The sequence below is a fragment of the Cricetulus griseus genome (genome assembly GCF_003668045.3).
Source record: "Cricetulus griseus strain 17A/GY chromosome 1 unlocalized genomic scaffold, alternate assembly CriGri-PICRH-1.0 chr1_1, whole genome shotgun sequence".
NCBI classification, from domain to species: domain Eukaryota; kingdom Metazoa; phylum Chordata; class Mammalia; order Rodentia; family Cricetidae; genus Cricetulus; species Cricetulus griseus.
Window position 1 is genome coordinate 105502947 of NW_023276807.1, and position 26362 is coordinate 105529308.

Sequence of the window (26362 nt, forward strand, 5' to 3'; positions counted from 1 at the left end):
GACCTTCAGGATAGATGAGTCTTCCTGTTGGTTTGTTGTTTTGTTTGGGGGCATTTTGTTTTGTCTTGTTTGGGCTTAAACAAGACATCTATTTCCTCATACGGTGTCTTCATGAGACATGAAGGTATAATAAGCAGCGATGCCCAGCTTCTTCTGAGACCTTTCCCCTGGCTTGTAGAAGGCCCTCTCCCTGTGCCTTCACAGTTTAACAAAGATTTTCCTGTCAATGTTCACATTGTACTTCATGCATCCCTTTCCTATCTGTCATCCAGAGCAGCCACTGTTCTCTCAGAGACAGTACAGTGCTGGCAAGGAGGGGCTCTGTTGTTATTAATACTGAGTTATTTTTCGTGCCTTTCATACCTTCACTTCTTTAGGGCCTTGCAGACTCCATCTTAATAACATGCTCCCTTTTGCTCAGGTCAGGGGACACCTATAGCCATCAAAGTATGGGTTTCTCTAAGAGTATGCAGTTGTGACTAAACTCCTGTCCTCTGCTCTTGGCTGCAAATGACTCTAGGACTCTGGGCAGCACATCCACAGGCTGGTGAGCCACTTTGCTCAGTCACAGGCCAGGAGCTGATGCCAGGTTGGCTCTGGCCCGGCAGAAGAGGATAGAATATGAGGACTGATATATGCACATAGCCCTCCCACATCTTAGAGTCCAAATTCACATCTTCTATGACTTAAGGTTCCATCCTGATCCCAATCAGTGACTATGTTCAAGAGTAGGGTGGACAGTGAAGGCCCTTGGCTTTCCCAGGCCCTTCTGGTGTTCTCACCACAGTGGGAGGACAGAATTCAAGAAGAAATGTTTCTTTGTTTCCTCCCTCAGGCCCCTCAAATACTGAACAAAATATTAAGCAAGACACTTTCAGGGCTGAGTCCAACTATTTTATTGCAAAGCAATGCATTTCTGTGGTGCTGCACCAGTGCCATGGGCTTTCAAGACAGCAATGTGAGCATCCATTTCTCTCTAACACATGTGGACAGAAGGGATAATCTTTCCTGCTGAGCCTTCACTATTCCCAGAAATTTTTTTATCTAGCTTTGCCCAGCCTAATCATTAGGTTAGCTATGAAAACAACTGAAGCTATAGGACAGACCCCCCCCCCCCCAGTGAGCCAGTCCTCCTTACAGAGAGACCCTGGGCTACATGTGAGCAGCCCCAGGCTGCCAACAGCGACCCAGAGGTACTCTTGCTCTTCCATGGGGCATGCCTCCTTAATACAACCCCAAGAGAAGGCAGTCTCACCTCCACTTTGCAGATGACATTATTCAAAACAAAGAGCATGGTAGAAACCTGATCACAGCTTAGGGTGGGGGAAATTTCACCTAACAGTCTTGCCCATAGAGAACCTATGGCTAATGACTTGAACCTATAAGCCATGGCACCAACTTCTAGCTGTGTCCAACTTACTCAACCTGGATGACTCCTAGAAATGAGGCTTTCACCCACCGATGGTTCAGGAGCACCCTCAGCTACTATCCTACCTGGTTCCCCATGTTTCTAAGAAAATCAGGAACAGGTAGAACAGGGGTGCAAGTTAAGAACGCATGAGCCTAAGGCAGCTAACTCCCAGTGTAGACTTGCCTACACTGAATCCAGAAATATTCCTGATCCTAAGAGTAGTCAGAAAAGCACTTTCTGTTGCAAGCCCCTACCCTGAGTCAGCAGCATCCTCTCTGGTCCAGCACCTAAGAGGTAACAATAAGCCCTGTACTCAAACAAGCTGTATGCTAGTGCTGCTGCAGCTTTCTCTACCATACTCAAGGCTAGTTAGCCAGCACGCTTCCAGAGGACAATGGAGGATTTTCTCTCTCCCCTCCCCTCCCTATCTCTCTCTCCCCAATGTGTTACCTAACCTCAAGGTATCCTGGAGCAGATCCATAGGCCAGAAGATGAAACCCATGAATGAACTTAGTACAGAATGTAATGAAAACCCAAATCACCGACATCCACTTCCTTGAACCTTCCCCATAAGGAGAAACCCCACAGAGCGACAGCTCTTCATCTCAAAGCATCATCATATATATATATATATATATATATATATATATATATATATATATATCTCACTCTGCTAAGTCTTTTGACTAGCTCAATATTATTGTTACAAAACTCACTCACATCCTGAAATAAGTCTGCCATTAGATATAAGGGAGAAATCTTTTGGAAAGTTAAGCTACCTCTGATCAGCTCCCCTATAGCATCTAGAGCCTTGATAGTCAGAACACTCAAAACTCCATAGGAAATGAAGATAGCTGACAGGCCATTTCTCTGATCTTCAAGTCCACAGCAGAGAGGCAGACAGCCCACGGCTAAACAAGTGCTCTGGCCAGCTTTCTTCATGAAGCTCTCTCCTGCAGGGCAATAAGGGGAGGAGTCTGTGCAGCAAAACAAGTGGACAAGTGGCTTTAGGCCACTGGCACCTAAAGGAACCCTTGGAAACAGAAACATCCTTGTCCCGCCCAGGACTTGAACCCAGGATGGAGGCCTTGAGGATATAGAAGTGAACCATGAGGCTCTGAGAGGAATTATGTGTGTATAGGCAGTGTTGGAGAAGGGTAGACAGCAGGGCATCCAGGTGTCTGCTCACCCTATAGCCATCTCTGAGCACCCATGGAGCCATACAGAAGAGGAGGTAGCTCAAACAGTCACTTAATCCCTGGGGCTGGACACCTCCGACACACTGTGTACTGTGTAGGCCACATGAACACAATTGAATGCAGACCCAGTAATTTTAAGTGTAGATGTGGCTTGAGGAGGTGGCAGGACACAAAAGGAGCAAGGCTCTGGAGTCATACTATATAGCACGCACACTAGAGAGTGACACTGGGTGAGAAAACTTCAGAGACAAAGCAATGAGTATTTTCACACACAGTCTCTAGTGATTGAGGCTTCCCCTGACCATCAGCACCTACCAAGAGCAAGACTTACTGCAGACCATTAGTAAATAGTAACGACAATCAGGAGAAGGCACTCCCTCAACTTAGTTCAACTTTAGCACAGCACTTCTAGAGCCTTCCTGTGTGCCTAACCCCGTAATGGGACTGCACATGCAGCAGGTGCCCTACTTGGCCCTTATTCCAGATAGCAACATCATATGAGGAACAAGCCACCCTGCAGGCCCTCGGGGAAGAACAGTACTCAGAAGGCTTGGGCATCAACCACATCATGACATAAAGGACTCAGAACAAAACCCCACAGAGCTTCCTTTCCTTGTGGACACCCTGGACTCACAGCCCTGCTGGCTGGGACAGGAACAAACAAAGCTGCCCTTCAGGCTATGGCTTTCAGGACACAGTCAGCCATCATCAGACTCCAAGTCAGTGAGAGTAGACCATCATCAACAGAACATTTCAGAACATTCTCCATATTGTCATGGTGGTTCTGCTTCATGGAGCCTCTGTCCCAGTATACACAAGTTAATGTTACTGGGTTACCACATAACATGTAGTGTTTTCTAATCCAAGGTGAAAAAAAAAAAATTGAATAGAATCCAGCCTAGAATCTAAAATTCCTGTGGAAGGCTTCAATAGGACCAGCTAGATGTCTAGGCTTCTAGCTGCGGGGAGGGTCTGCCTCCCAATGACCTCTTGTTTTGGGTTCTAAGCAAGGGAGACCCAAGGGTTCAGAGGTGACAGTCCAATATAGATACAAAGCTCAGGGTAGCAAGGAGCCATCTGTGCACTCAAATGTTCATGGAGAGAACAAAAATCACCTGTTAAACAAAGGTAACCCTTTAAAAGGATATTCCAAACATTTATACATAGCACAAGCAGACAGGACAGCTGAGCTTTCCCATCTAAGCCTGGTGCTTCCATCAGCTCCAGTGACTTCAGCTACAAGTTCAAACCCTCATACATGCAGTCAGCTGAACCAGTCACCAGCTTAAGGCAGAAGCAACACAATGGATATCTGACACTCATTCCCAAGGATATAGACAGGTCTTCTCTACTCAATGATTTGCCCTAGGCTTGGACAATACTTATTTATCATCTAGAAGTCCTTTTGTTTAATGAAGAAAGTGAGAAGAAACCCAATCCAGTTCTCTGTCCAGGGTGGTGGAGGAAGTTTATTTTACCTCTCTGAGGTAGTGTTGCTGTCCAGATGTACCTTTTGGCCAAATGACATCTCTCCCCCACAAAAAGCCCCTTCTCCAAGACAGAGTAGTCACCCTGAAATGCTTTAAACAGTCAACTACCATGGTCTCTGTGGGAGCACAATTAGAGGAGTTCCCTGGCCTGTATAGATGGTAACACAGTACATCATGCCTGGCTAGGGCACAGGGGTCATGAAGCCCACTCTTCTACCACATGACAACTGTTCCTTGCAGAACTCAGGTCTCCAGGTCCCTTACCTGGCCCTCAACCTGGTGCACTTGAAGGTGACAGCCACCCTCTCCTTATGACCACAACTACTTCTGTGCAGAGATGTAACTGATCTACTGTTCCAGTTCACAATTCTGGAGCCTCCTCCTTACAGGTCTCAGGAAACTTCTATTTAGATCTCTCATAAAATCTTCATGCTCAAAGTCAAATCTATCCCTCTGTGTTTCAGATATCAGCCACTGACACCAGCAATCCCTCATCAGTACTATCACAAACACCATGATCCCCTGGCAAGTCCACAACACATTCCTAGGATCTGTCAATGACTCTTCTCCCTAATTTCCATCAGGCCTTGCTTTCCTTCATTGAGCTCTCACCCAGGAGCTCCTACCTCTCAAGCTGTTGGAGCCGACTTATACAACAAGCACAGGCTGTCAGTCATCTTCTGTGGCCCACAGCTTGGCCTCTGAGACTCAGATGTTCTGATTTCTCAAACTCCCCACCTTTATCCTCAGCCTTTTATGATGCCCCCCAATGCCACCAGCCCAGCTGCTATGCTCTGGCTTATTGAGGCACCTATATGCTGTTTCCCACACCCCATCATCCTAGGTTGGGAGTTCTCCCTTTCTATCTCAGTCTCTCCTACTTGGCAGCACAGTGACTCAAGTTCTGAAACTCACATGATGCTTCTCCCTTCCACACTTACTCAAGCTCCTATATTACATCAGTGGACTTCTAGTAAAAGGTGTGGAATGCACTTGCTGCCCAGAGACATCTCATTTAATGGATTGGCAATAGTGCCTTAAAAACAGAAGGTCTAATACACTGTCTATTGAGGGAGTCTAGAAGGTCAGTCAAGTCACATACTGTGACAAAGAGCCTGGAAAAAAAAAAAAATAGTCATTCAAGGCAGAGGGGAGCTGGGAAGCAGGACAAGGAGACTCAGCTGAGTCCTCCAAGAAAGCGACAGTGACAACAGGAAAACGGGCAAGGGATGAGAATTGCTCTGGAAAGCAAAAAAGCTGAGTCTTACCAATCAATTAGGTAGATGTCTGCAGTTAAGTTGTTTTTCTTGAAATGCGCAAACAATTTCGGCAAGTTTTCTTCAAAGAATACCTCAAATGCAGCAAAGTAAGTCAACATCTAGGGAGACAATGTTAAATACACTAGTAAACTAATTATCAGTATGCAGTTTCCAATCCACAAGAGTCAAGAGTCTTGCACTTTGAATCTAATAATTGTTATCCAGGTAGGTAACATGTAGATAAGCATAATACTATCTCTAAGCATCTCACAGCAGTTCTGTTTACATCCTATCATTTCTTCGAGTTACAGGGGGAAGACACTGAAACCCAGAGCAATTGCTTAACTTGCCACACAGGGGCAAAGAACCGGTACATGATAGAGCTGGGACTTGAACCACGGCCTGTAATGCTATGGAGGTTGGAGCCGCATTGTGAGAGATAACCTGGAAAAGCAAGCTGCCTGCTGCCCATGCCTAGTGCATTCACAGAGAAAGAGACAAGACTAGAGTCTGAGGGAAGGGCAACACAGCTCCTGCTTAAACATGTAGGCCTTTGATCACAGCAAATGAAGACACTACAAGAAGGAGGCAGCAACAGGCCAGGTTCTTAAAAGCTTTGTAAGAAAGCAGGGTGGGAGGAGAGACATCATGAAGCAATCAATATGAAGGAAGAAGAGCTCCTGCTGGATGGGAGCAACCATGCCTTGGGGTGGCGAGTCTTCTCTACTGATCATCCACCAAGTGCAGAGGCAGAACCCAACTCTGATTTCTTTTACTCATTTTCATGAAGGGACTACACTGTAAACCACAGGACATGAGGCAATGTCTAGGGACATGTGTGGGAAGGCGTAGCGTTAGTATGCGGAGGCCTTCAATGAGCAGGAACCCCTACAGCAGTCATCTAGCCTAAAGCTTGTCAGTGCTGCCCAGAGCAAAGGTCCCACTCAACACTGCAATGCTACTTCTCCCTTTCCTCACTCCATATTAAAGACAGAAAGCTGGGGTCTTCAAAATTAGCAGAAAACAGTACCATCTTTCTAAATATAGAAAGAGAAAATTAAAGATCAACATGGTAGCACACAACTATAACCCCAGCAGTCAGGAGGCTGAAACAGTAGGCTTATGAATTCAGGGCCAGCTGGGTTATCAGCCAAAACAAAGCAAATTTAAGTTGACATTCAGGAACTACCTCCTAGGACTAATACACAGGCAATATAAAGTCAGTATGTTAGTTGCAACAAGCTGTCAAGGGTGAGAATCTCTCCTAAAGATTTCACTCTTCTCTTGAAAAGTTCTTATCTGCTTATGAAAGGGTCCCTATACTGCTCAGTGACGAAAACTTAGCACAGAAGCAACAAGCCAAGCCTGTGGGATTCCCTGTAATCCTAGCAGTTAGGAGGCTATGGCAGAGGAACAGGAGTTTAAGGCTAGCCTGGGCTACACAGTGAGACCAGGCCTCAAAATATGAAACAAAAAAATGACAAAAATACTATTCATGAAGTGCCTGTCCATAACTGCTACTGCTTTGAGGTATATCCCCTGTTTAACAGTGTTACACAGAGTGACTGCTGTACTAGTTCTATCTCACACTCCTTACACAGCAGTGAGTCACTGCTGTACTAAGGGTCTTGGCAGATTTCATTTACCACCCCATTTCCCCAACCCCATTTTAAACCCTTTTCATATTTACAATTATAAATAATTATATAATAACAATCTATGCATACTGCTTTGTTTACAAATATGATTTTTCTCAGAACCAACTTTTGTTTTTGTTTTTCGAGACATGGTTTCTCTGTGTAACAGTCCTGGCTATCCTGGAACTCACTTTGTAGACCAGGCTGGCCTTGAACTCACTGAGATCCACCTGCCTCTGCCTCCCAAGTGCTGGGATTAAAGGCATGTGCTACTGCCACCAGGTTTCAGAACCAATTCTTACAAGAACTTTGTACCAAAGCCACTTTGAGCTACAGAAATGGAATACCAAATAATCTTCCTGAAGGACCCTAACAGCTGATACTCCCTTAAAGCCAGAGACAGCAGCAGCTTCAGAACAAAAACTACTGGGATTCTGAAGACATTTTAGGAAGAAGGGCTCCAAGCTGACATATACCATCAGATAGTTGAGGTCTTGATAGACTAGTATTAATGACCAGGAAATCAAAGCAACACCAACTCAAAAGCTGATGGAATAGTGAGTTTTCTTCCAGTAAAAACAAAGTTTAGGACCCAGAATGGATTCAAACCTCAGCTCTCCCATGTACCAGACATGTCTTGGACAAGCCACTTCCCTCTTCAGTCTGTTTCCACATCTGAACAATGCAGGGACTCAGCTGTGAAATATGTGGGGGGGTCTCTTAAAGGCCACCAATGGTAAAGGCCATCTACACAGCACACTAAACCACTGCCTTATCAAAGTAAGGGAATATGGTCAGGAGCACATCTCCTTCCTCCTGTGTCTGCATGTGTTGCACAGAGCAGAGTCCCTCGGAGACAGTGAGCAGCAGCACACATCAGCCCTCAGGTGTTCTATTCAACTAAGGAGGGCACTGCTGTTACATCTCCCTAACACAAAGTGCATATACTTGCAAAGAACGCATGCTCCACCGCCATTGAAAGAGTACAGCATTTCAGATACAATGTCTCTCTCAGAAAATGCATTAATCTGTTCATTCAAGGGGCAATGGACTATATGTTTCTGTACTTAAGTTCATGTGTTTTTCATTACAAACAGTCCACTATGCATTTTCTGCCTTGAAAAGACAGAATGATTGGGTAGTTCTTGCTGCATAAAGACATGGTACTGGGACATACATAGAGCATACTCACAAGGCCATGGTCCACTCGGAAAAATGCCATTTGACAGGGTTTATTCAAAAGGTTAGAAAAAGCAATAAAGGCATCTGCAGTATCTAGGTTCAAGATCAAAACTGCAGCTATAAAGGACATGCCCTGAACCTGAGGAAGGAGAGAAAGGTTATGTTAACTAATGTGGCCACAAAAGTCAGAGCAGCTCTAACTAAGAGGAACCAAAACACCTTCCCACTAAAAAGGCCCTCACAGCCACCCATTCATTCCCTAAATAAACCCTGTTATATCAGACCCACCCTCCTCAGAGCCACACAGCTCTGCCTATCGGCCACCTGCTCTTTCCCTTTGTCCTCTACCCCTTCTAATGGAAAATCATAAGCCAACCCCACTTTAGGCCTTTGACATCTGAAATAATGCCATCTGGTGTGTGCCATGCTGGGTTGTGGTCACATGTATGAACTTAGTAGGCTTAAGTAAGACTGTACATACATACACATCTTGTTTAGCCACAGGTATAGTAGCAGCACACTTTTGAAAAATGGTTAAGTGTAAAGCCTTCTCTATTTAATTTTGGGGGTAAATTACATGCAAAAAATAAACATCACACCCTAGTTAAAATGTGATGAATGCCACAGAATAGCCATGTCAAGCCAATTTCTCCAAGGAAACTGAATCAACCCATTTATCTCAAGATTTTTCATATTCTTCAAAAGGCCACAACAGCATTCAATATGAGAACTGGGCAATGTTTTGACTTTCTTTATAGACCATAACATCATAAAAAACTGGAAAGCATCACTTACATAACCCACATCCGGCCGATAACAAGTATAAGCGCCCAAAATACTGTGCAACATGTCATGATATGGACCACCCTAAAAGGATTGACATACCAAAATCAACACATGCATAAGTATTGTTAGTCTTAAAATATCATCTAATACCATTGTTGCTACTGTCACCATTGTCATCCTGCTGATCATACAGGAGGGGCTTTGCTGAGCAGCTCTAGATGCATTATGCAATTTAATAAATGAGCTAGTAACTTGTTAATGAAAAATCTACAGTTCTGTCTATGAAGCTACTCTAGAAAAGCTAAAGGGTCAGCTGTGAGCAATATCCTCGAGAAATGTCTTTCCTTTGGCTCATGTTATAGAATCATGCTCTATTCCAAGTTCAGTAGGTAAACCAGATGGCCAAGATTCCTCAGGGCAAGTGACAAGACTGCTGAGACTTAGCCTTGTGCCCACAACAAGTATGGTTCATCCTGCCTCTCTTTTGCCCATCACTCTGTTTCCTCTGCATTTTTTCTAAACAGCAGGTTTGGAAAGCTCCTAGTAGATTCCATTTCATTTCAAGTGCTCTCCCAGCCCTCCTACCTGCCAAGACTCCCATTTGCTCTTGCAACAAGGAGATAAAACCAGAGCTGTCCCACACTGATGTTACTAGTGTACCAGAGATACTCTAAAGGAACTAGCTGGACCTAAATGAAGTTCCTAGTGCCTCCATCTACCACATGCCTTCATATAACACAAGACTAAATATCCTTTCTGGCATATATGACTAGGAAGTCACTCCACAGGTGCCTATGGGTAGCTTACAAAGGAATGACAGAGACCAGTGATCACATTTTCTTTTTTTATTTGGTTGGTTGAGTGGTTAGTTGGTTGGTGATAGGGTCTCACTGTATAGCCAAGAATAGCCAAATCCCTACCTCAACCTCTTAAGTATAGAAATTACAAGTATATGCCACAACTCCCAGTAGAGACCATTACACTCTCATCTATTTAAAAAAGCTATATCAAAGAGACATTTGCAAAGCACAAAGAGCCAAATAAAGAAAATACAATAGGGGTGGGGAAGGCAAAATACAGGGCTGTGGACAGTGGTGGCAGATCCATGAGCTGACTCGATGACTAGCGTGACTGCAAAGAGATTCTATGTGATCTGAGACTAAGAAAAACTATACTGTTTTTTCCTTAAAGGATTTTCCACCTTGTCATTCCATCCCCTCATATTGGTGCCAGCTCCTTGTCCTGAGTGCCCTTCACTTGTGCTGGATTCTCAAGTTCTCTCCTCAGCCTTTATATTTCATATTATCCGTTCCCAAGACTATAAACCACTGACCACGTAAGTCTCAAAGGAATCCTGAGAGAACAACCTACCCAGAAAGGACCACAGAGCGTACATGTCCTCTCTCTTTAGAGTTCACCCTCTGCTCCCAAGTAAGCACCAAGGAACCCTCCATTTCAACATTTCTGAAGCAGCATTTAGGGACCATGTTTCAGGAGACGCCCTCTCAGACTCAGTAATGCAAAGTTGAGCCTCAGCCTCTGCAGAGCCTTCACAGGCTCCATGACCCTGAGGTTTGGCCATCAGCACAGCAGGACCTTCAGAAACATTACGGGAAGCCTGCCCTGCCATGCTCTTGGTCCTACTTGCTTCCTTGTAAAATCTATGGTTTCACTTCTGCCAATGAGAAAGAGTACAGAGCTTCTCCCTGACAGTCAAGAGATCAGGCACCATGAGCTCCATCTGAAGACTCCCATGTCCCCACTTCTGGGCTGCTTGAAGTGAAAAACCTTTAGTCTTGGGTGGATCCCACTGTCATTTAGTTTCAAATACAGTCAAAGATAATTAACAGTATAGTACTGATGGCTTCCCTCTGTGAGTCAAGTACTATGAACAAAGCTTTAAGGATGCATAGATCATCCCCAATCACAGATGAACAGATTTGGGGGCAAAGAGATCAAATGTTTTACCTGAGGCCAAACTACTAACAAGAAGGCAACTGATCAGAACGAAACCCAAATCTCTGAGACCAAAGTTAACCCCCTTCATAAAGCAGCACTGCCTAAGCCCCTTCAGAGCTGAGTCACAGGAGTCCCACTTAGGTGGAAAGACCCAAGTTTCAACAAGCAGAAGGCCTCTAAGGAGATAACCAGGGAGTGAGCTACAAGGTTTGGTGTGAGCCTACAAGGTTTGGTGTGAGCCTACAGAAGTGTGCTGAGAGGAGAAAGACAATCCTTCTAAGTGAGAAAGGACTATGCTGAAGATGCTTCCCAGCTGAGTCTACACATGCCACCAAGCTGGGCAATACTCCCAGGGCTTATGGTCCAGGCTAGACACTAGACCAAACTTCTGGACAGCTTTATAGACTTTTTCCCTTGCCTTGACTGAAAGAGTCCTAAAAACTTAAATGCAAACATTTCCAGCTGAATTAAGATCCTCCACAGCTAGACATTGAGACCCTGCTTTGTGGAATCACTGAGACAGCAACAACCCTGTCACTGGAACCCAAAGCCTTCTCTTGACCCTCCCTCACTAAGCACCCACAGTACTCAGGCTACCCTTGAAGCCTGGCCTGATGCCTGGCCACGTCCTCCTAGCTGCCTGATTCTCAGCCACAAATCAGAGTCCCAGAACTCTGACCTCAACATACTCTGCTCTAGCATAGAAGCAGTCCTTACCAGTTCTGCATCCACCAGAACAGAGAAACCCTCTAAAGAGGTTGCAGGGACAACTGTGTCGTCTACACTCATTCTTGCACAGGAACAGGGTCCCAACATTTCTGTCCCAGTTGTGCTTCTACCAAGCACATGCTCTCTGCAAGACTATATTAATTAAACCTAGTACATGCACAGAAAAGACTGTTTACTCTGTGACCTCTGATGTTCCATACTCCAGAAGGGGACACTGACTCTCCTGTGCTGTCAGATTGTCCAGCCCAACCACATTCCTCCCAAGCCCACCTAAACTCAATGCTCTGGGCCTGTTCATTCTGCAGCCACTTAAACAACTTATCCCAGTTTGTTACACCACCTTTTCCCAGTAAGCCACCATGTGTAAACCATGTTAACAAACTGGGAATCATGGTGCATAACTGGAAATTCCAATACTGATCAGCAGGCAAGGAGGTGAGTAGAAGGAGGCAGGGCAGCCAGGAGAGGTGGGGGGCGGGCTGCTGTGGTGACCTACAATGAATGGCTAGGCTCTCAAATAAAGCAGTGAGCACTAAAAAGGGAAAGGTGTAGAAATATTGTGGAAGACAGCTGGTGATACTGTTAGCTTGCAGGAGGAATGTCTCAAAGGAGAACTCTGGGCGTACATCTCTTGGCTCAAAGAACACAACGCCTTGAGAGAGGATTCTAAGATCTACTGCCAGACATTCTAGTCAGTGCCCAAATGACTGAGGGGAGGCCTCTCTTGCTCCACTAACATCCAGAAAAACAAGAGTCCATTCCCCATACCTCCTGGTAAGCCCTCCGCACTGTCTACTGAGGTTCTGGCATGCACAATGAACCAATCACCTTTAAAGCATATATATATATATGATCAATAAGAACAAGTTACATTGATTTTAAATATCTAAATGCACTGTCAGTGACACCCACTTAATTTCCTACCAAAACCCTATCTAGCCTTTCAAACAGGACTACAAATACATGTGGCTCAGCAGTCCTAAAACTTAAACAGAGAACACTTGTGACAAATCCCCACTACTTACTTGCTGGAAAATGCAGAGATTAGGAAATGTTCTAGAAATGTCCAGTTTAATAAGCTCCAGACTGGCCTCTCTGTCTGCTGCTGAAAACCCAGCATCTGTCAGGAAAAAAAAAAAAAGAAAGAAAAAGAAAAAGTCATTGCACTCCTCAGTACAAACAGGAGTCATTGCCAGGTTCTGAAGCTTTGTGTGTGAGAAAGAGAAAGAAGCTCTTCACAAGTATAGGTCAATTACGTCTACACAGTGTCCACCTTCATGAAGAGTGCATGGCAAGTGCAGAATCTCTCCTTCTAGGGATCAAAATGCCTCACAGCACCAGCCAGAACATCATAAGATTATTTTCTAGAGTTTAAAAATCAAAATCTAATTTGATAGTATTTGTCATCAACAGCAATCAGGAAAATAACTACAAGTTGTGAAATACACACAATGAACCTAGGCATGGGAAATCATAACAAAGATGATTGTTTCACTAAAGAATCTCTGGTGGCAATTTGTTATGTGTTGTCTCAAAAAATTAAAAGTATGATCCAGCAATCCCACTCCTGGTATGCAGCTAAAGGAAATGAGAATGTTACCTCCATGTTAACTGCAGCACTGTGCATGGAAGTCAATGCACATGGCTGTCTGCAGGTAACAGATAAAGAAAAGGTAGCAGATATGGACAACAGATGAGCTGAGGAACATTGTGCCAAGCAAATAAACCAATCACAGAAAGACAAGAACTGGACAATATCATTTGTGGATTCAATCTAAAAATGTTGAACTCAAAGAAACAGAAGCCAGAGGCAGGGGAGGATGGAGCAGGAAGGAGGGAGATACTGGTCAAAAGATACAAAATTTCAGATAAAAGAAAATCCTTACAAAATAGTGGCTATAGATAATTATACAAAGTATCCTTGAAACAGACTGAGAACAGAGGAAAGTTGTTTTCCCTATTAAAAAAACCTAAACTAAGGACTAGGGTCATAGATCAGTAACAAAAAGATGGCCTAGCTTGTGTAAGTCCTGAGCTCCATCCCCAGTGCTGAGATAGAGAGAGGAGGGGCAGCAATCTATGTGAGGTAATGTGTATTACCTAGTATAAATTACCTATATTTATACTTAAATCCTAACTATTGAAATTCCTAAAGTCTAAAATCCTGAAAATGTAATTCTGAATTTTTAAAAATTTATTTGAAGGCATTTACTTATATTTTTATCATAGTGTTATAAATGCTTCAAAACATGTTGTGCATAATAGGCATACAAAATCTTGTCAATTTAAAAACTATATTAAAAATAAGAAGAGTTTATGTTCAAATATTCATAAATGTTTTACGTATTAACATGAAAAGTCACACTACCTACCCACAGAGGCATTTTTCTTGTGTACAATGGGTCTTTCCTCTAACCTCACAGATATGCACTGCTGCGGCCTCTAAAAGCCAACACTCAATGAATCAGGCTATTGGGCAACTTTAATTAGAAGCAACTGGTTGAGAACAGGAGACACAGACCCTCTCAGGAACTGTGGGGTTCTATTTCTTCTAAAAGTTATTTTCTTTCCATTTATAACAGTCCCTTTGCCATAAAGCCACACTAGAGCTGGTAAGGAGTACTACTGCTGTGAGTGACTGTTCAGTGAGAGAAGAGCTGTACCTTCATTCTCCACTTCTGAGCCTCCCGTGCTAAGGGACCGCCACCGCTCCTTGGCCCGAGCAAGACAGATGTCAAAGAGCTCTGAAAGAAAAGCCTCTGGTGAGTCTTACTTGTACATGTTCCTTTACCAACACCAGAGAAGAAAACACAACTATATCCTTAACCAAGACAGAGTAAGGTACTCTTCCAACAACTCCTCCAGCTTAGCCTGAAAGTACCCTGCCTAAAGACAGCCACTTACAAAGAAAGAGCACCAACACTGCCACAGTATTCAGTGCCTTCCTCTGCTATGCAGCTACTTATTCATATCTTGCTCTGACTTTCTTGGATGGTCAAAGTCTTTTGCTTACCTCTGTATCCAGACCAAATGCCCTGGGGATTGAAGAGACCAATCAGTAGCTCATCTATGGACTAAGGGATGGGTGGACAGAGTCCAACTGGTTTCTAATTGGTTTGAATCATAATCTCCAAAGACAACCCCAAATGTTTTAATCCTAAATGCTGAAATCCTTAAAAATCTAAAACCCTAAAAATATAATTAAAAAAAAATTAAAGACATTTACTTACATCAAGAAGGGGATTTGAGAAACATAAAAACAACAGAATATTTCATGTGCATCACAGTGAATAAAATACATTATATGCCTAAATCACAAGCAGGTGACCTATACACACAGAAATATGCTGAAAAGCAAAGTGTATGAACAACTATCATTATGGTTCATAAACTGTGCACCAAGATTCCTAAGTGGCCATGTGAAACACTGGGTCAGACAACCTAAATCTTTGTCAAAACTAAGATAGGTTACCATTGCACATATAGTCACCCAAAGAGCCCAGACTTCAAAGACTGTTCTACAAATGCAGATGTCCAATCTGCACATACCCAATCAACATCGTAGTAACACACATTCATATAGCAGGATCTGAAAAAAATGCATAAAATGAATTGGGGCAATCTAAAGAGCACTGGGGGACCTTGGTTCAATTCTCAGCACCACTGTGGCTCAACCATCTGTTAGCTCCAGTTCCAGGGGATCTAACACCCTGTCTGGCATCTGCAGGCACTGCACACACGTAGTACACAGACATATATGCAAGCAAAACACCATACCCACAAAATTAAAAAAAAAAAAAAAACAAGTACAATCTTAAAACACACAGAGACACACACATAGCATAACAAACTGCAAAAAATGCTGACAATTTGGGAGGGTGATGGCTTAAAAACAAAATAGAGTAAAGGACATTTTATACAGGAAACCATTTTACAGGGGTAGAATATGGGCCGCTCCATGAAGGTAGCCCACAATGGCTGACACAGTACACCAAGCTGCTCTTTCCGTTAGGCCCTGGTTCTACTTGGGGACACATCCATGTTCATTTTCTAAATTCCTCTAGGATTCACCATACACAGACATGACTGTTCCCTGTGACACGTGCTGCCTGGCCTCCTGCACCATACTTCCGGCACGCATTCCACTTGCATTCAACAAATCATAGTAGCAGAAGCTGCAGAAGCAGTTCCAGTGATTAGCCTATAAAACTGCTGCCAGCTTCTAGAAGTATGCCATATAATTATTTTCAACCAGTAGGTAACTGCTGACTTCTTCAGGCAAATGCTGCTTGAGTTCCTGAAAAGCTACTGAATGTCATTAGCTTGGAGAAACAACACCGCAGACAAATAGTTTTTGTTGTTTGTTTGTTTGTTTTTAAAAACTGGCATTTTAGACCCTGCTGCTTTGCATGATCAATCCTTCCAGAGAAATTTGGTCTTCTCATGTAGCCTTTTCTCCATGGGAATTGTTTTTGAAATTCAGTTTCCAGGATTTCAATATTCAGAATTTTAACTTTCAGAACTATTACTTCTGGGATTAAGATGAGCACCATCTTCAAATAAGTACATGAGGAGCTTGCTACCCATATGGCACATAATTCCTCATCTTGTTACTGGAAGGGGGTTGGGAGTGGGAATTGGTACCCTGAACAGGCAGAGCTCTCAAAGAACAAGGATTCTTGCCGTCAGAGAAGTGTCATAAGTCTCCAAATCTCTTCCTTATTCAGAACCTGTGTTTTAGTAGCCTGCTTCCCAGGTAGTTTACTAATAAGTCAGATAACTTCAGCTTCCAAATAACTATTACACACTGACAAACTGGGCCACTGGAGCACAAGCCATGCTCATGACTCAACAGCACACACAGACCTCCTGGGTACACCCATGTCTCATGCATTGGGTTTGTCTCTCCGTGCCCCAGCTCCTCCACCACCCCCACTCCCTGTACCTCTGGCATGTATGATTCCCAGCTCCCATACTCTATCTGAGGAATGCTGACAAATCACTGTCTTTCACTGAGGCTACAGCAGAGTGTTTACCACTTTACCTTTTTCCTCATTTACTCTGCAGGGTAAAGCCAAGCACAGATGCCTTTACTAAGTGTATTTTACTAAGTGTAACTCATTCTACTGACATTATTATAATCCAGCAAGTAATATCTTGACTAATGATCCCATTCTGGCCTTCTGACAGCTCTAATATGCATACAACCTATGCTTGTGTGCCATGCATGGCAAAGGGCACAGTTATGACATACAACTTAGTATCATTGTTATCCAAAAGAAACACAAGGTGTCCAGGGCTGGGGGCCACAGTATGCACTGGGACCTCTGCCCACTCAACTTCCAGGAGGTGGGCATGTTCTTATTTGGGAAGCCTCAGCTTTGTTCTTTTAAAAAGCTGAACAACTGGAAATTTCCTGCTGCAACTAAACCTAATCAGACTATTAAGACTTCCTTAGTGGACAAGTCAGGCTTGGAATCTAAGATTAGGGTTTGGTTCAAAACATTTTTGTCATTTTCAGAGGAGGAACACAAAACAACTGCATGGCATGTGACCATCAGGGTTCCACATCACAAGTGAAGAACTTGATAGCTAGAAGCAGAAACTGGCCACCCAGGAATAAAGAGTCCATGTCTGAGCTCACAGAATCTCCTCCAGTTTTACTGTCAGCATGTATAGCAGATAGAGCAGAATGAATATACTTTTATCTCAGGACCCCACCTCCAACCTCATTTTAAAATTCTACTTACTAATGTGTATCACATGTGTATGATGGGGAGGGGGACACACATGTGACACAGCATACTCTGTGGAGTGAGTTCTCTCCCTCTACATTCATATGGGTTTCAGGGATTAAATTTAGATCACTAGGTTTGCATGGTAAGTGCCTTTACCTGGTAAGTCATGGGACCAGGCCACCAGCCCCAATTTCAAAGTACAAGCCTATCTTCCCTGGGAGTAAGGCTTGGGTGTTTTGTTTTATGTGGATGTTGTGTGTATATCAGGGGGAGTTGATGTTGTTTGTTATTGGATTTTGTTGTTGTCAAACCAATCCCTGCCCCTAGTGCTGAAATATAAACAGGAGCACAAAGCCTGTTCCAAGCTTAGTAAGTTACCAGTTCTACAACCACAAAAAGAATAAAACTCTGGGTCTTCCCAAGTCAGAACATGAACTTCAGAACCAGCCAGAAGTGGAAAGAGAACCTTGATCCCACACATACTAGCCACAGATACAGGGCACAGTGCCTAACCTTTTCAAGAAAATGAGGCCCCCAAGATCTGCCTGAGACCATCACAGCTGATGTTGAATAAGACATGAGTTAGTGAACCTCAGATGGTGCTTGACACCCAACAGATCAAGATCACTGTCTCAGACTGGCTGGAAGAAACAGTAAAATGAGGTCAGAAGCAAGTTCATAAAGTACATTTATTTACTCAACAAATACTTTATGGGCACCTGCCATGTGAAGAAGATTAGGCTGGGCACAAATGACAGAGTAGAACAGTGCAGTAAGGTCACTATAGTAGGGGCAATGCACAAGATGCAGCATTCACTGCAGACAGACATATGCTTTATGACAGAGTGAACTAGTACCAAGGCACAGGTAAATGGGCAAGATGTATATACAATTAGGTAGCTGCTTAGCCCATCTGTCTTCATCTAATCCATCACAGGTTTTAATTTAAGTAAATTAAACCCAAGCATCAGTGAGAGTCAAAAATTAAAAATGCAAACACTATATGTTGTATCCAATTAGCCATATAGGAACTGTTGGTAGAGTTTAGAAGACTCAAGCACACAGATCTTTGTATGCTCAGCAACTTCTCACCTCTTCTTCTGAGAGGCTAAGATCTATTTCAAATCACATATTACACATCTTCTCATTTAAGGATCTTACAGTGAAAATTTTGGCAGGAATAGACTTAGCCAGAAAAGGAGTTTGGTGTGGTGATATAATATTTATGATTTAATAAAGGTACTGGAGATCAAAGTACAAAGCTAGCAACAGCCATAGAGTCAGACAGTGGTGATACACACCTTTAATCCCAGCAGCCATACTAGCTAGCCATAGTGGCCAGGCAGTGGTGGCATGCACCTTTAATCCTAGGACTCAGAAGATAGAGGCAGATGGATCTCTGTTAGTTCAAGGCTACACTGAGCTACACAAAATTGATTCAGTCTAAAAGAGAAACAGCTCACACAAAGGTGATCTCAGCACTTGGAATCATACAACTTTAATCCCAGCACTAGGGAGGTGGACACAGAAGTGATAAATCTGGGCGGAGAGAGGAATGTAAGGTGGGAGGAGACAGGAGCTCTGAGACTCGGTGGAGAGGAGGGCAGTTTGGATTGCACTCTGAGAATTCATGGAGACAGCATCACCCATTTTGGTCTAAGGCAGAGGTTAGAGCTAGTAGCTGGCTGCTTTGCTTTTCTGATCTTCAGCTTGAACCCCAATATCTATCTCTGGGTTTTTATTATCTGTGTTATAGTTTGGAGAAGAAGGTTTCCTGCCCTGTTATCCTTCTTGAAGAAAACCAGTCACCACCTAACTGACAGCTACAGTCATGGGAGAAGCTACACTGTCAAGATGAACACAATACCTAACTAGAGGAGTAAAGCAGAAGCAATCTGCCTTAAACTTACGCCTCTACCAGAGTTAAAGCAGCTTGACTTCAATGTGTAGGTAGGCACAGGACCATAACATGAAGAAGAAAGGCCTGCCTGCCAGAGCAGCTTACTTTCAACAGGAGGAAATGGGACTCTCCCGAATTAAGACTTCATGTTTGATCTGTGTGCTCCTAGAACTCTGACATCCAGAGTCCAACAGGGCACTAGAGACAGAAGTAATTGAGGCTGGTGTGGCAGAGCACACACAAAAGCTAAGCACTTGAGAGACTTGATGATCTGTTTTGCTTTAGAGACAGGGTCTCACCCTGTAGCCCTGACTGTTCTAAATCTCCCAACAACCCTTTAGCCTCGGCCTCTCAAGTGCAGGTGTATACCACCATGCCCATTTGTTTTTCCTCAAAGTTCCAATACTAGAGATTAAACCCAGGGCTTTGCATATTCTAATCAACCACTCTAGTATGGAGCTAAGTAATTGAGAAACATGATAAACAGCTTAAAAACTTCAAGAAAGGGTCTCCCTCTCTCCCTCCCTCCCATACTAGCTTAATGCCCTAATGATACCAGCCCTAGCATCTCTAGAGCTGAAAAAGCACACACACACACACACACACACACACACACACACACACACACACACACACACACACACACACACACACACACACACAAAAACCACCAAAGGGTACCCTAAGTACCTAACCACCTCCACTCTCCTGTCTGACTCTGAGAAGAGATTCTGCCTACCCAACTCCACTGAGAATTGGAGCCATGGGTCTGCTGTCCTTTTCTATAGGAAACCTGCTTTGACCTCTCCAGAAAGTGGAGCAGCCAGTACTGAACTCACTACCCAGGCACCTTCTCAGAAAAGACATATTCACCTGGCCTTTCCACCACAGCTTCATGGCAGTGGTTACCATCCTCTCTAACATGGCAAAAGTGACACAAGGGAGTCCCAGAACCCCAAGATGGACCTTAACACCTATGATCATGCAAGCCACTCACCGTGGGTGATGTTCAACTCGTTGCCAATGGCCAAGCTCCATACTTTGCCTCTCACACTCGGAGGAATTCCCTGCCACCACAAGTCCCGAACCTTCTTTGAGCACCACCTGAACAGAATGGAAGCATGAGTTTCTGAGTTTGCTCTCTGAGAAAGATGAGATGAGAGCTTATTTGCACAAGAGCTTCACCCCCTTGTCCCTTCCCTTTGGAGCTCACCCTTCCGGATCTACTGAAATCGACAACCCCTTCACTGCTGTGACAGGCACTATGAAGGGAATGTCACAGACCAAAGAGCCAAGAAACCTTCTAGAACCAGGTTGGGGTGACAGTACAAGTCTGCACATATGAAGGATTGAAAGGACTTTCTGAGAAGAAAACACAGACAGAGGAAACAGAGTGATCACCTACAGGACTGTAAAGAGTTGTGCATAGATGAGTGCACAGACTGTTCCAGGAGACTCAAAGAAGTTTTCTACAGGGAGTGGGGTGAGGAGTGTTGGGGGAAGGAGTAAATTCCCTAGGAAGATTGAGCTACAGAAAATAAACGATTTAGAAGGATGAAGAGGTTCAGGCGTGTTGGGCATAGGGGAAGCATGCTGGCAGCTCTTTTCTATACAAGTGTAGTGGGAAGGAGGCTCCAAGGGGCCTCACAGGGCAGCCCAGAACCAGGTGACACCCACACACAACTGTAGACAAGATGCTAATTGGGAACTTCTGAACAACACAGTCATTCAAGTCAGTTGGTCACAATAACCCTGCCTGTGCTGGCCACACAGGAATAAATGAGATGTACAACAGATCCTTAGAAGAGAGGATGCCACAACCTCCAGATACTGTGGGGTGCAACTCTGTACCGACACTGCAGGATGACATCAAAGATAAGTGGTTTCCACCCTCAGAGAGAGACAGATGCTCAAGAAGACTCAAAGGAGTTTTCTACAGGGAGTGGGCTGAGGGTGTTGGAGGAAGGAGTAAATTCCCTGGGAAGATTGAGCTAGAGAAAATTAAAAAAAAAAAAAAAATTTAGAAGGATGAAGAGGTTCATGATACTGTAGACAGGGAAAGGGCAGACAAAGCTCCAGAAGTTATAGGTTAGCAATTCCTATTGGTGTAGTCCCAGGGAACAGTCTGCAGAGGCAGGGCAGGCCATTTCACACAGAAGGCTGTCCACTAAGGTACACAGTTCAAATTTTATGTGGAGACTCACAAGAAGTTACCCAAATTTTAAGTATGGAGTGACAAAGCAGGGCGTTGGTGGCTCACACCTTTAATCCCAGCACTCGGAAGGCAGAGGCAGGCGGATCTCTGTGAGTTCGAGACCAGCCTGGTCTACAAGAGCTAGTTCCAGGACAGCCTCCAAAGCCACAGAGAAACCCTGTCTCGAAAAACCAAAAAAAAAAAAAAAAAAAAAAAAAAGTATGGAGTGACATAGGCATAAGCTTTGCAAGCATCATGACTCAGGCTCTCAAAAGATAAACTGGAAGATGCTGTCACCATGTTCAGCAAGGAACAACAGGGCTGCACCAAAACAAAAACTAACTTTATCAAAGGCTTCACAATGTGTTCATTAAACTATAGCTGCTGCCCACAGACTCAAGAAAGGAGTGGCCACACTCAACAGCATCAGTGAGACAATGCTTACATGGTTTCCCAGTTAGGCAAGATCTCATTATTCCAGGTGAGTACGGCATTCCCTATGCTTTCTTCAACCTTGCACCTTTCCTCCAGCTGCTTCTTCCGTCTCTGGGCTTCTTTAAGCTCTATAAATTGTAATTAAAATAAAGAAGAAAACAATAAGTAGCCAGTACCCACCACTTGCAAATTCTGTGATTCTTCAGAAAGAATCACATTGCAAAAACATCAGAAAAATAACAGTGAAGATGTAGCACAAATTCTAATTGTTCTTTTTTTCTCCCCCCCCCTTTTTTGTTTGTTTTTTTTTTTTTCAAAACAGGGTTTCTCTTTGTAGCCCTGGCTGTCCTGTAACTCACTTTGTAAACCAGACTGGCCTTTAACTCACAGAGATCTACCTGCCTCTGCCTCCCGAGTGCTGAAACTAATAAAGGCATGCACCACCACCGTCCAGCCTAATTGTTCTTAATAATAAAAACTCGAGTCAGATTTTGGGATTAATGCTAAAGATCAGAGAAGCAAAGCAGCCAGCCACTAAAGAGTTCTTACCTCTACCAATGCTCAGACCAAAGGGGAGATCCTGTCCTCAGACTGCTTAGACTGCACTGTTCCTCAGACTGAACTGCTCCTCAGACTGCCTTCTGCCTAGACTGCCCTGAGCTCCCATCTCCTCCCCTTCTATATTCCTCTCTCTGCCCAGATATCTACCTTCCTGTTTCCACCTCCTTAGTGCTGGGATTAAAGGTGTGTCACTCAGTGGGATCACCTTTGTGTGAGCTGTTTCTCTTTTAGACTGGATTAATTTAGTGCAGCCCAGGGTGGTCTTGAACTAACAGAGATCTGTCACCCAAGTGCTGGGATTAAAGGTGTGTGCCACCACTGCCTGCCCTATATGGCTAACTAGTGTGGTTAGCTTTGCACTATGATCTTCAGGCAAGCTTTATTTGTTAGATCATAAAATATCACATTTCCTCTTTTTTGTCTAAATTATAAAGCTTATAACTAATATAAGAAAAACTATATACAATAAATACAATAACTATAATAATATATACATGCAATAAATACATCAACAATGTCTAGTCCATTTTCATTTGAAAATTCAGAGAAAATATTCCAATACCTATCCTATCTTAATGAGTCCAAACTGTTGTGCTTAATTCACTTTCTATACTAATTTGCATTATCAAATTATCTTTTGATATCTCTCAACCTTTTACACTTATACCTCTTTAGTGAGTTTCTTTTCTGAGTCTGGTAAACAAGGAAAACTATAACTACCTAGTCTTCAATTCCCTGAGAGACCCGAGAAGAAAATAATATTAACTGAGTAAGCATAAATGTGAGAAATGACAATGGCTAGCTGCCTGGACAGTGACCCAAGGTTCCATCTTTGGCCTAACGGCCTAGAATATCCAAAACTTTTCTATGAAGCAGGATTTTTGAAGGACTGTCCCACCTTGTCTTGGCAAGGTTTGACAATCACTCTCTTTTATGACATGCTTATTCAATTTGGACAGCATACTGTCAGCAGTTGAGGCAAGAGAACTTGCTTGCACAGTGGCTTACTTTTCCCACAAAGAAAGTAAACTCCATGTGGAGGAGTTGGAGATGTGGCTCAGTGGTTAAGTGTTTGTTGTAAAAGCATGAGGCTGGGATTCAGATCTCTACACCCATAGAAAAGCTAAATATGGTCCTATCATGCCTGTAACCCCAGCACTGAGGAAAGTAGAGACAGGAGGATTGCTAAGGCTTGCTGGCTGCTAGTCTAGCAAGCTTCAAGTTCAACAAGAGATCTTGACTCAAAGAATAAGATGGACAGTGATAGGACACTTGATGCCCTCCTCTGGCCAGTATGTGCACACACCTGTACTGTACTTACACATGCACACACACACACACACACACACACACACACACACACACACACACACATCACAGATGGGGGTGTGGGCAGACAGCAAATGTCTGCTCTTGATACTCAATTCATATTCTATGGGTTTAGTTTTTGAACTCAGGGTCTTGATATGTAGCCCAGGTTGACCCATCATTTTCCTCGTACTCCAGATTTGCCAAGATTACAAGTATACGCTACCATACCCTACTCCCCATGGACTATATACACCACTTAATACTATCCATCCTTCAATAAATGCATTGAGTATAATTTATTCTTTTAGAAAAGTACATTATCCAAATATAATTTAATGAATACAAAACATACAAGCCTAAGAAACCATCCAATCAAAGCAACAGAATGTACCACAAGAACACTCATGCTCCCCACCCCGCTCTTTCTGAATGTGACCCCTAAGCTTACTCTTAACAGTTTGTGCAGTGCTCTTTTTATTATTATTATTTTGTATGTGTGTGTGTTTTGTCTCATGTACATATGTGTATCATATACATGCCTGGTACCCTCAGAGGTCTAAAGAGGGCATCAAACTCCTGGAACTGGAGTGGTTGTGAGTTACCATATGTGTTCTGAGAACCCAGCTTGGGTCCTCTACAAGAGCAACAAGTGCTCTCAGCCACTGAGCCATAGCTCCAGCCCCTTGCATTTACTCTTGATTTACCAGCAGCAGTTCTGAGGAATACCAGATACATAATTTCCTTAATTTACTCCATGGGAACTTCTACATCCATAGGTTCTCCAGCCTCAGACTCAGTTAATCAAACTATGGCTGTACCAAACATGTGCAGACTGATTTTTTTATCATATTCCCTGAACAATCCTCTGATAAATATCTACATAGTGTACAACTATTATGGGTAATCTACAGATGACCTGAAGGACACAAGAGGATGAACTCAGTTTATAGTTATGTAGTATATGTCATTTTATAAACAAGCCTTGAACATCTTTTGATCCAGGCAACAGCAAGAGGTTGTGGAACCCACTCACTCATGGATACTTGAGGACAGTTATAGTTTTTTATGATGGAGAGACATAACATAGAATTTGCTGTTTTAATCAAGTTAACATATAATTTCATAACACTTTTTCATACCATGATGTACCTCCATCACTATCATATCTAGAACCTTCTCAGCTTCTCTGTGTTCATACTTGTCTTCATTAACCACTAACTCTCTGTCTGCCCCTCCCCAAATAGATCCCCTTCTGCTTAAAAGGATCTCAATACACTGCCTCTTGGCACCCCAAAGAAATGAAATCCTATTATTTGTCATTGGGTTCCTGGTTTGTTTCACATTGGATCAATCAAGTTCAATCATTCTGTGATGTGTCAGAATTTCCTTCTAAAGGGTGAGTGATAATCCATTTGTTTATTTTTTTTCTTTTTTTTATTAAATTATTAATATTTTCACATGTACTTTCCCTCTCCCTCTCCCTCCCCCCACCCCCATTCCTTCTCCCCCACCTCCAACCTACCCCCCACCCCATCCACCCGCCACTCCCCAGGCAGGGTAGGGCCCCCAACCAGGGCTCCACCAAGTCCACCAAATCTTCCTGTGCTGGGCCTAGGCCCCTCCCCATGTGTTCAGAGACAGAGCGAATCCCTTCAAGTGGGATGGGCTCTCGAAGTCCCTCCCACCCACCAGGACAAAACGCCAGTCCACCTCCAGAGGCTCCAAGGAGTGCAGGGGCCTCCCCATTGGCATCCATGATCAGGGGGCTGGATTAGTCCTGTACTGTCCTCCCAAAGAGCATCTGGGGTCGATATGCTTTCCCTTTTTCAGGCCAACTGTTTCTGTGGGTTTCTCCAACCAGGTACAGACCCCTTCGTTCTTCATTCCATTTGTTTATTATATGTACTTTAAACACTCTAGAGTCCTACAAAGCGAGTTCCAGGACAGGCAGGGCTGTTACAGAGAAACCCTGTCTTGAAAAACAAAAAAACAAAACAAACACTCTGGAGTCATAGTACTCTAGCTTTTTAGGTGTGGTAGTTTGAATGTAATTGGCCCCATAGGCTCAGGGAGTAGCACTACTAGAAGGTGTTGTTGGAGGAAGTGTGTCTCAGTTCACTTCCTGTTACCTGTGGATCAAAAAATGTAGACCTCTCACCTCCTTCTCCAGCACCATGTCTGCCTGCATGTCACCATCCCACCATAATGTACTAAACCTCTGAAACTGTAAGCCAGCCTCTATTAAATGTTTTCCCTCATAAAAGTCATTATGGTCATGGTGACTACATAGCAATAGAAACCCTAACTAAGACATGAGGTGTGTTGCAAAGGAACTTATCAAATCCACTTACATCTTGTGAAAACAACAGCCCAAGGAGGGAAAAACAGCTGCATGTCACTACTGGCTGCAATTCTTTCCAACACACACTTCTTATCCTACAGTATCTTTTCTGAGGTAAGTCTATGTGTTTTCTGTGGCAGGGTCGAGTTAAAGACTGGCTTTTAAACTCAAGAGTTTGCCTCAACTTCCCAAGTGCTGGGTTAACAGGTATGTGCTACCATACCCTATTC

General features: G+C 43.5%; 1 protein-coding gene across 9 annotated transcripts in view; it reads right to left on the reverse strand.

Moving 5' to 3' along the window:
* The window catches only part of Tbc1d14 (TBC1 domain family member 14), an 89229-nt gene that overhangs the window by 6989 nt on the left and 55878 nt on the right, over positions 1–26362 (reverse strand). For 6 of the 9 annotated variants that reach the window (XM_027387090.1, XM_035452170.1, XM_027387095.2 and 3 more), the window contains 7 exons: positions 21930–22047; positions 20288–20394; positions 14316–14396; positions 12678–12772; positions 8974–9045; positions 8189–8317; positions 5369–5478 (listed from right to left, as the gene is read on the reverse strand). In XM_027387090.1, the coding sequence (XP_027242891.1) occupies positions 5369–5478; positions 8189–8317; positions 8974–9045; positions 12678–12772; positions 14316–14396; positions 20288–20394; positions 21930–22047 (712 nt within the window). Of the gene's footprint in view, positions 1–881; positions 2365–5368; positions 5479–8188; positions 8318–8973; positions 9046–12677; positions 12773–14315; positions 14397–20287; positions 20395–21929; positions 22048–26362 lie in introns of those variants that run through there. The other 3 variants (XM_027387092.1, XM_035452168.1, XM_027387091.1) reach the window with 3 other exon arrangements.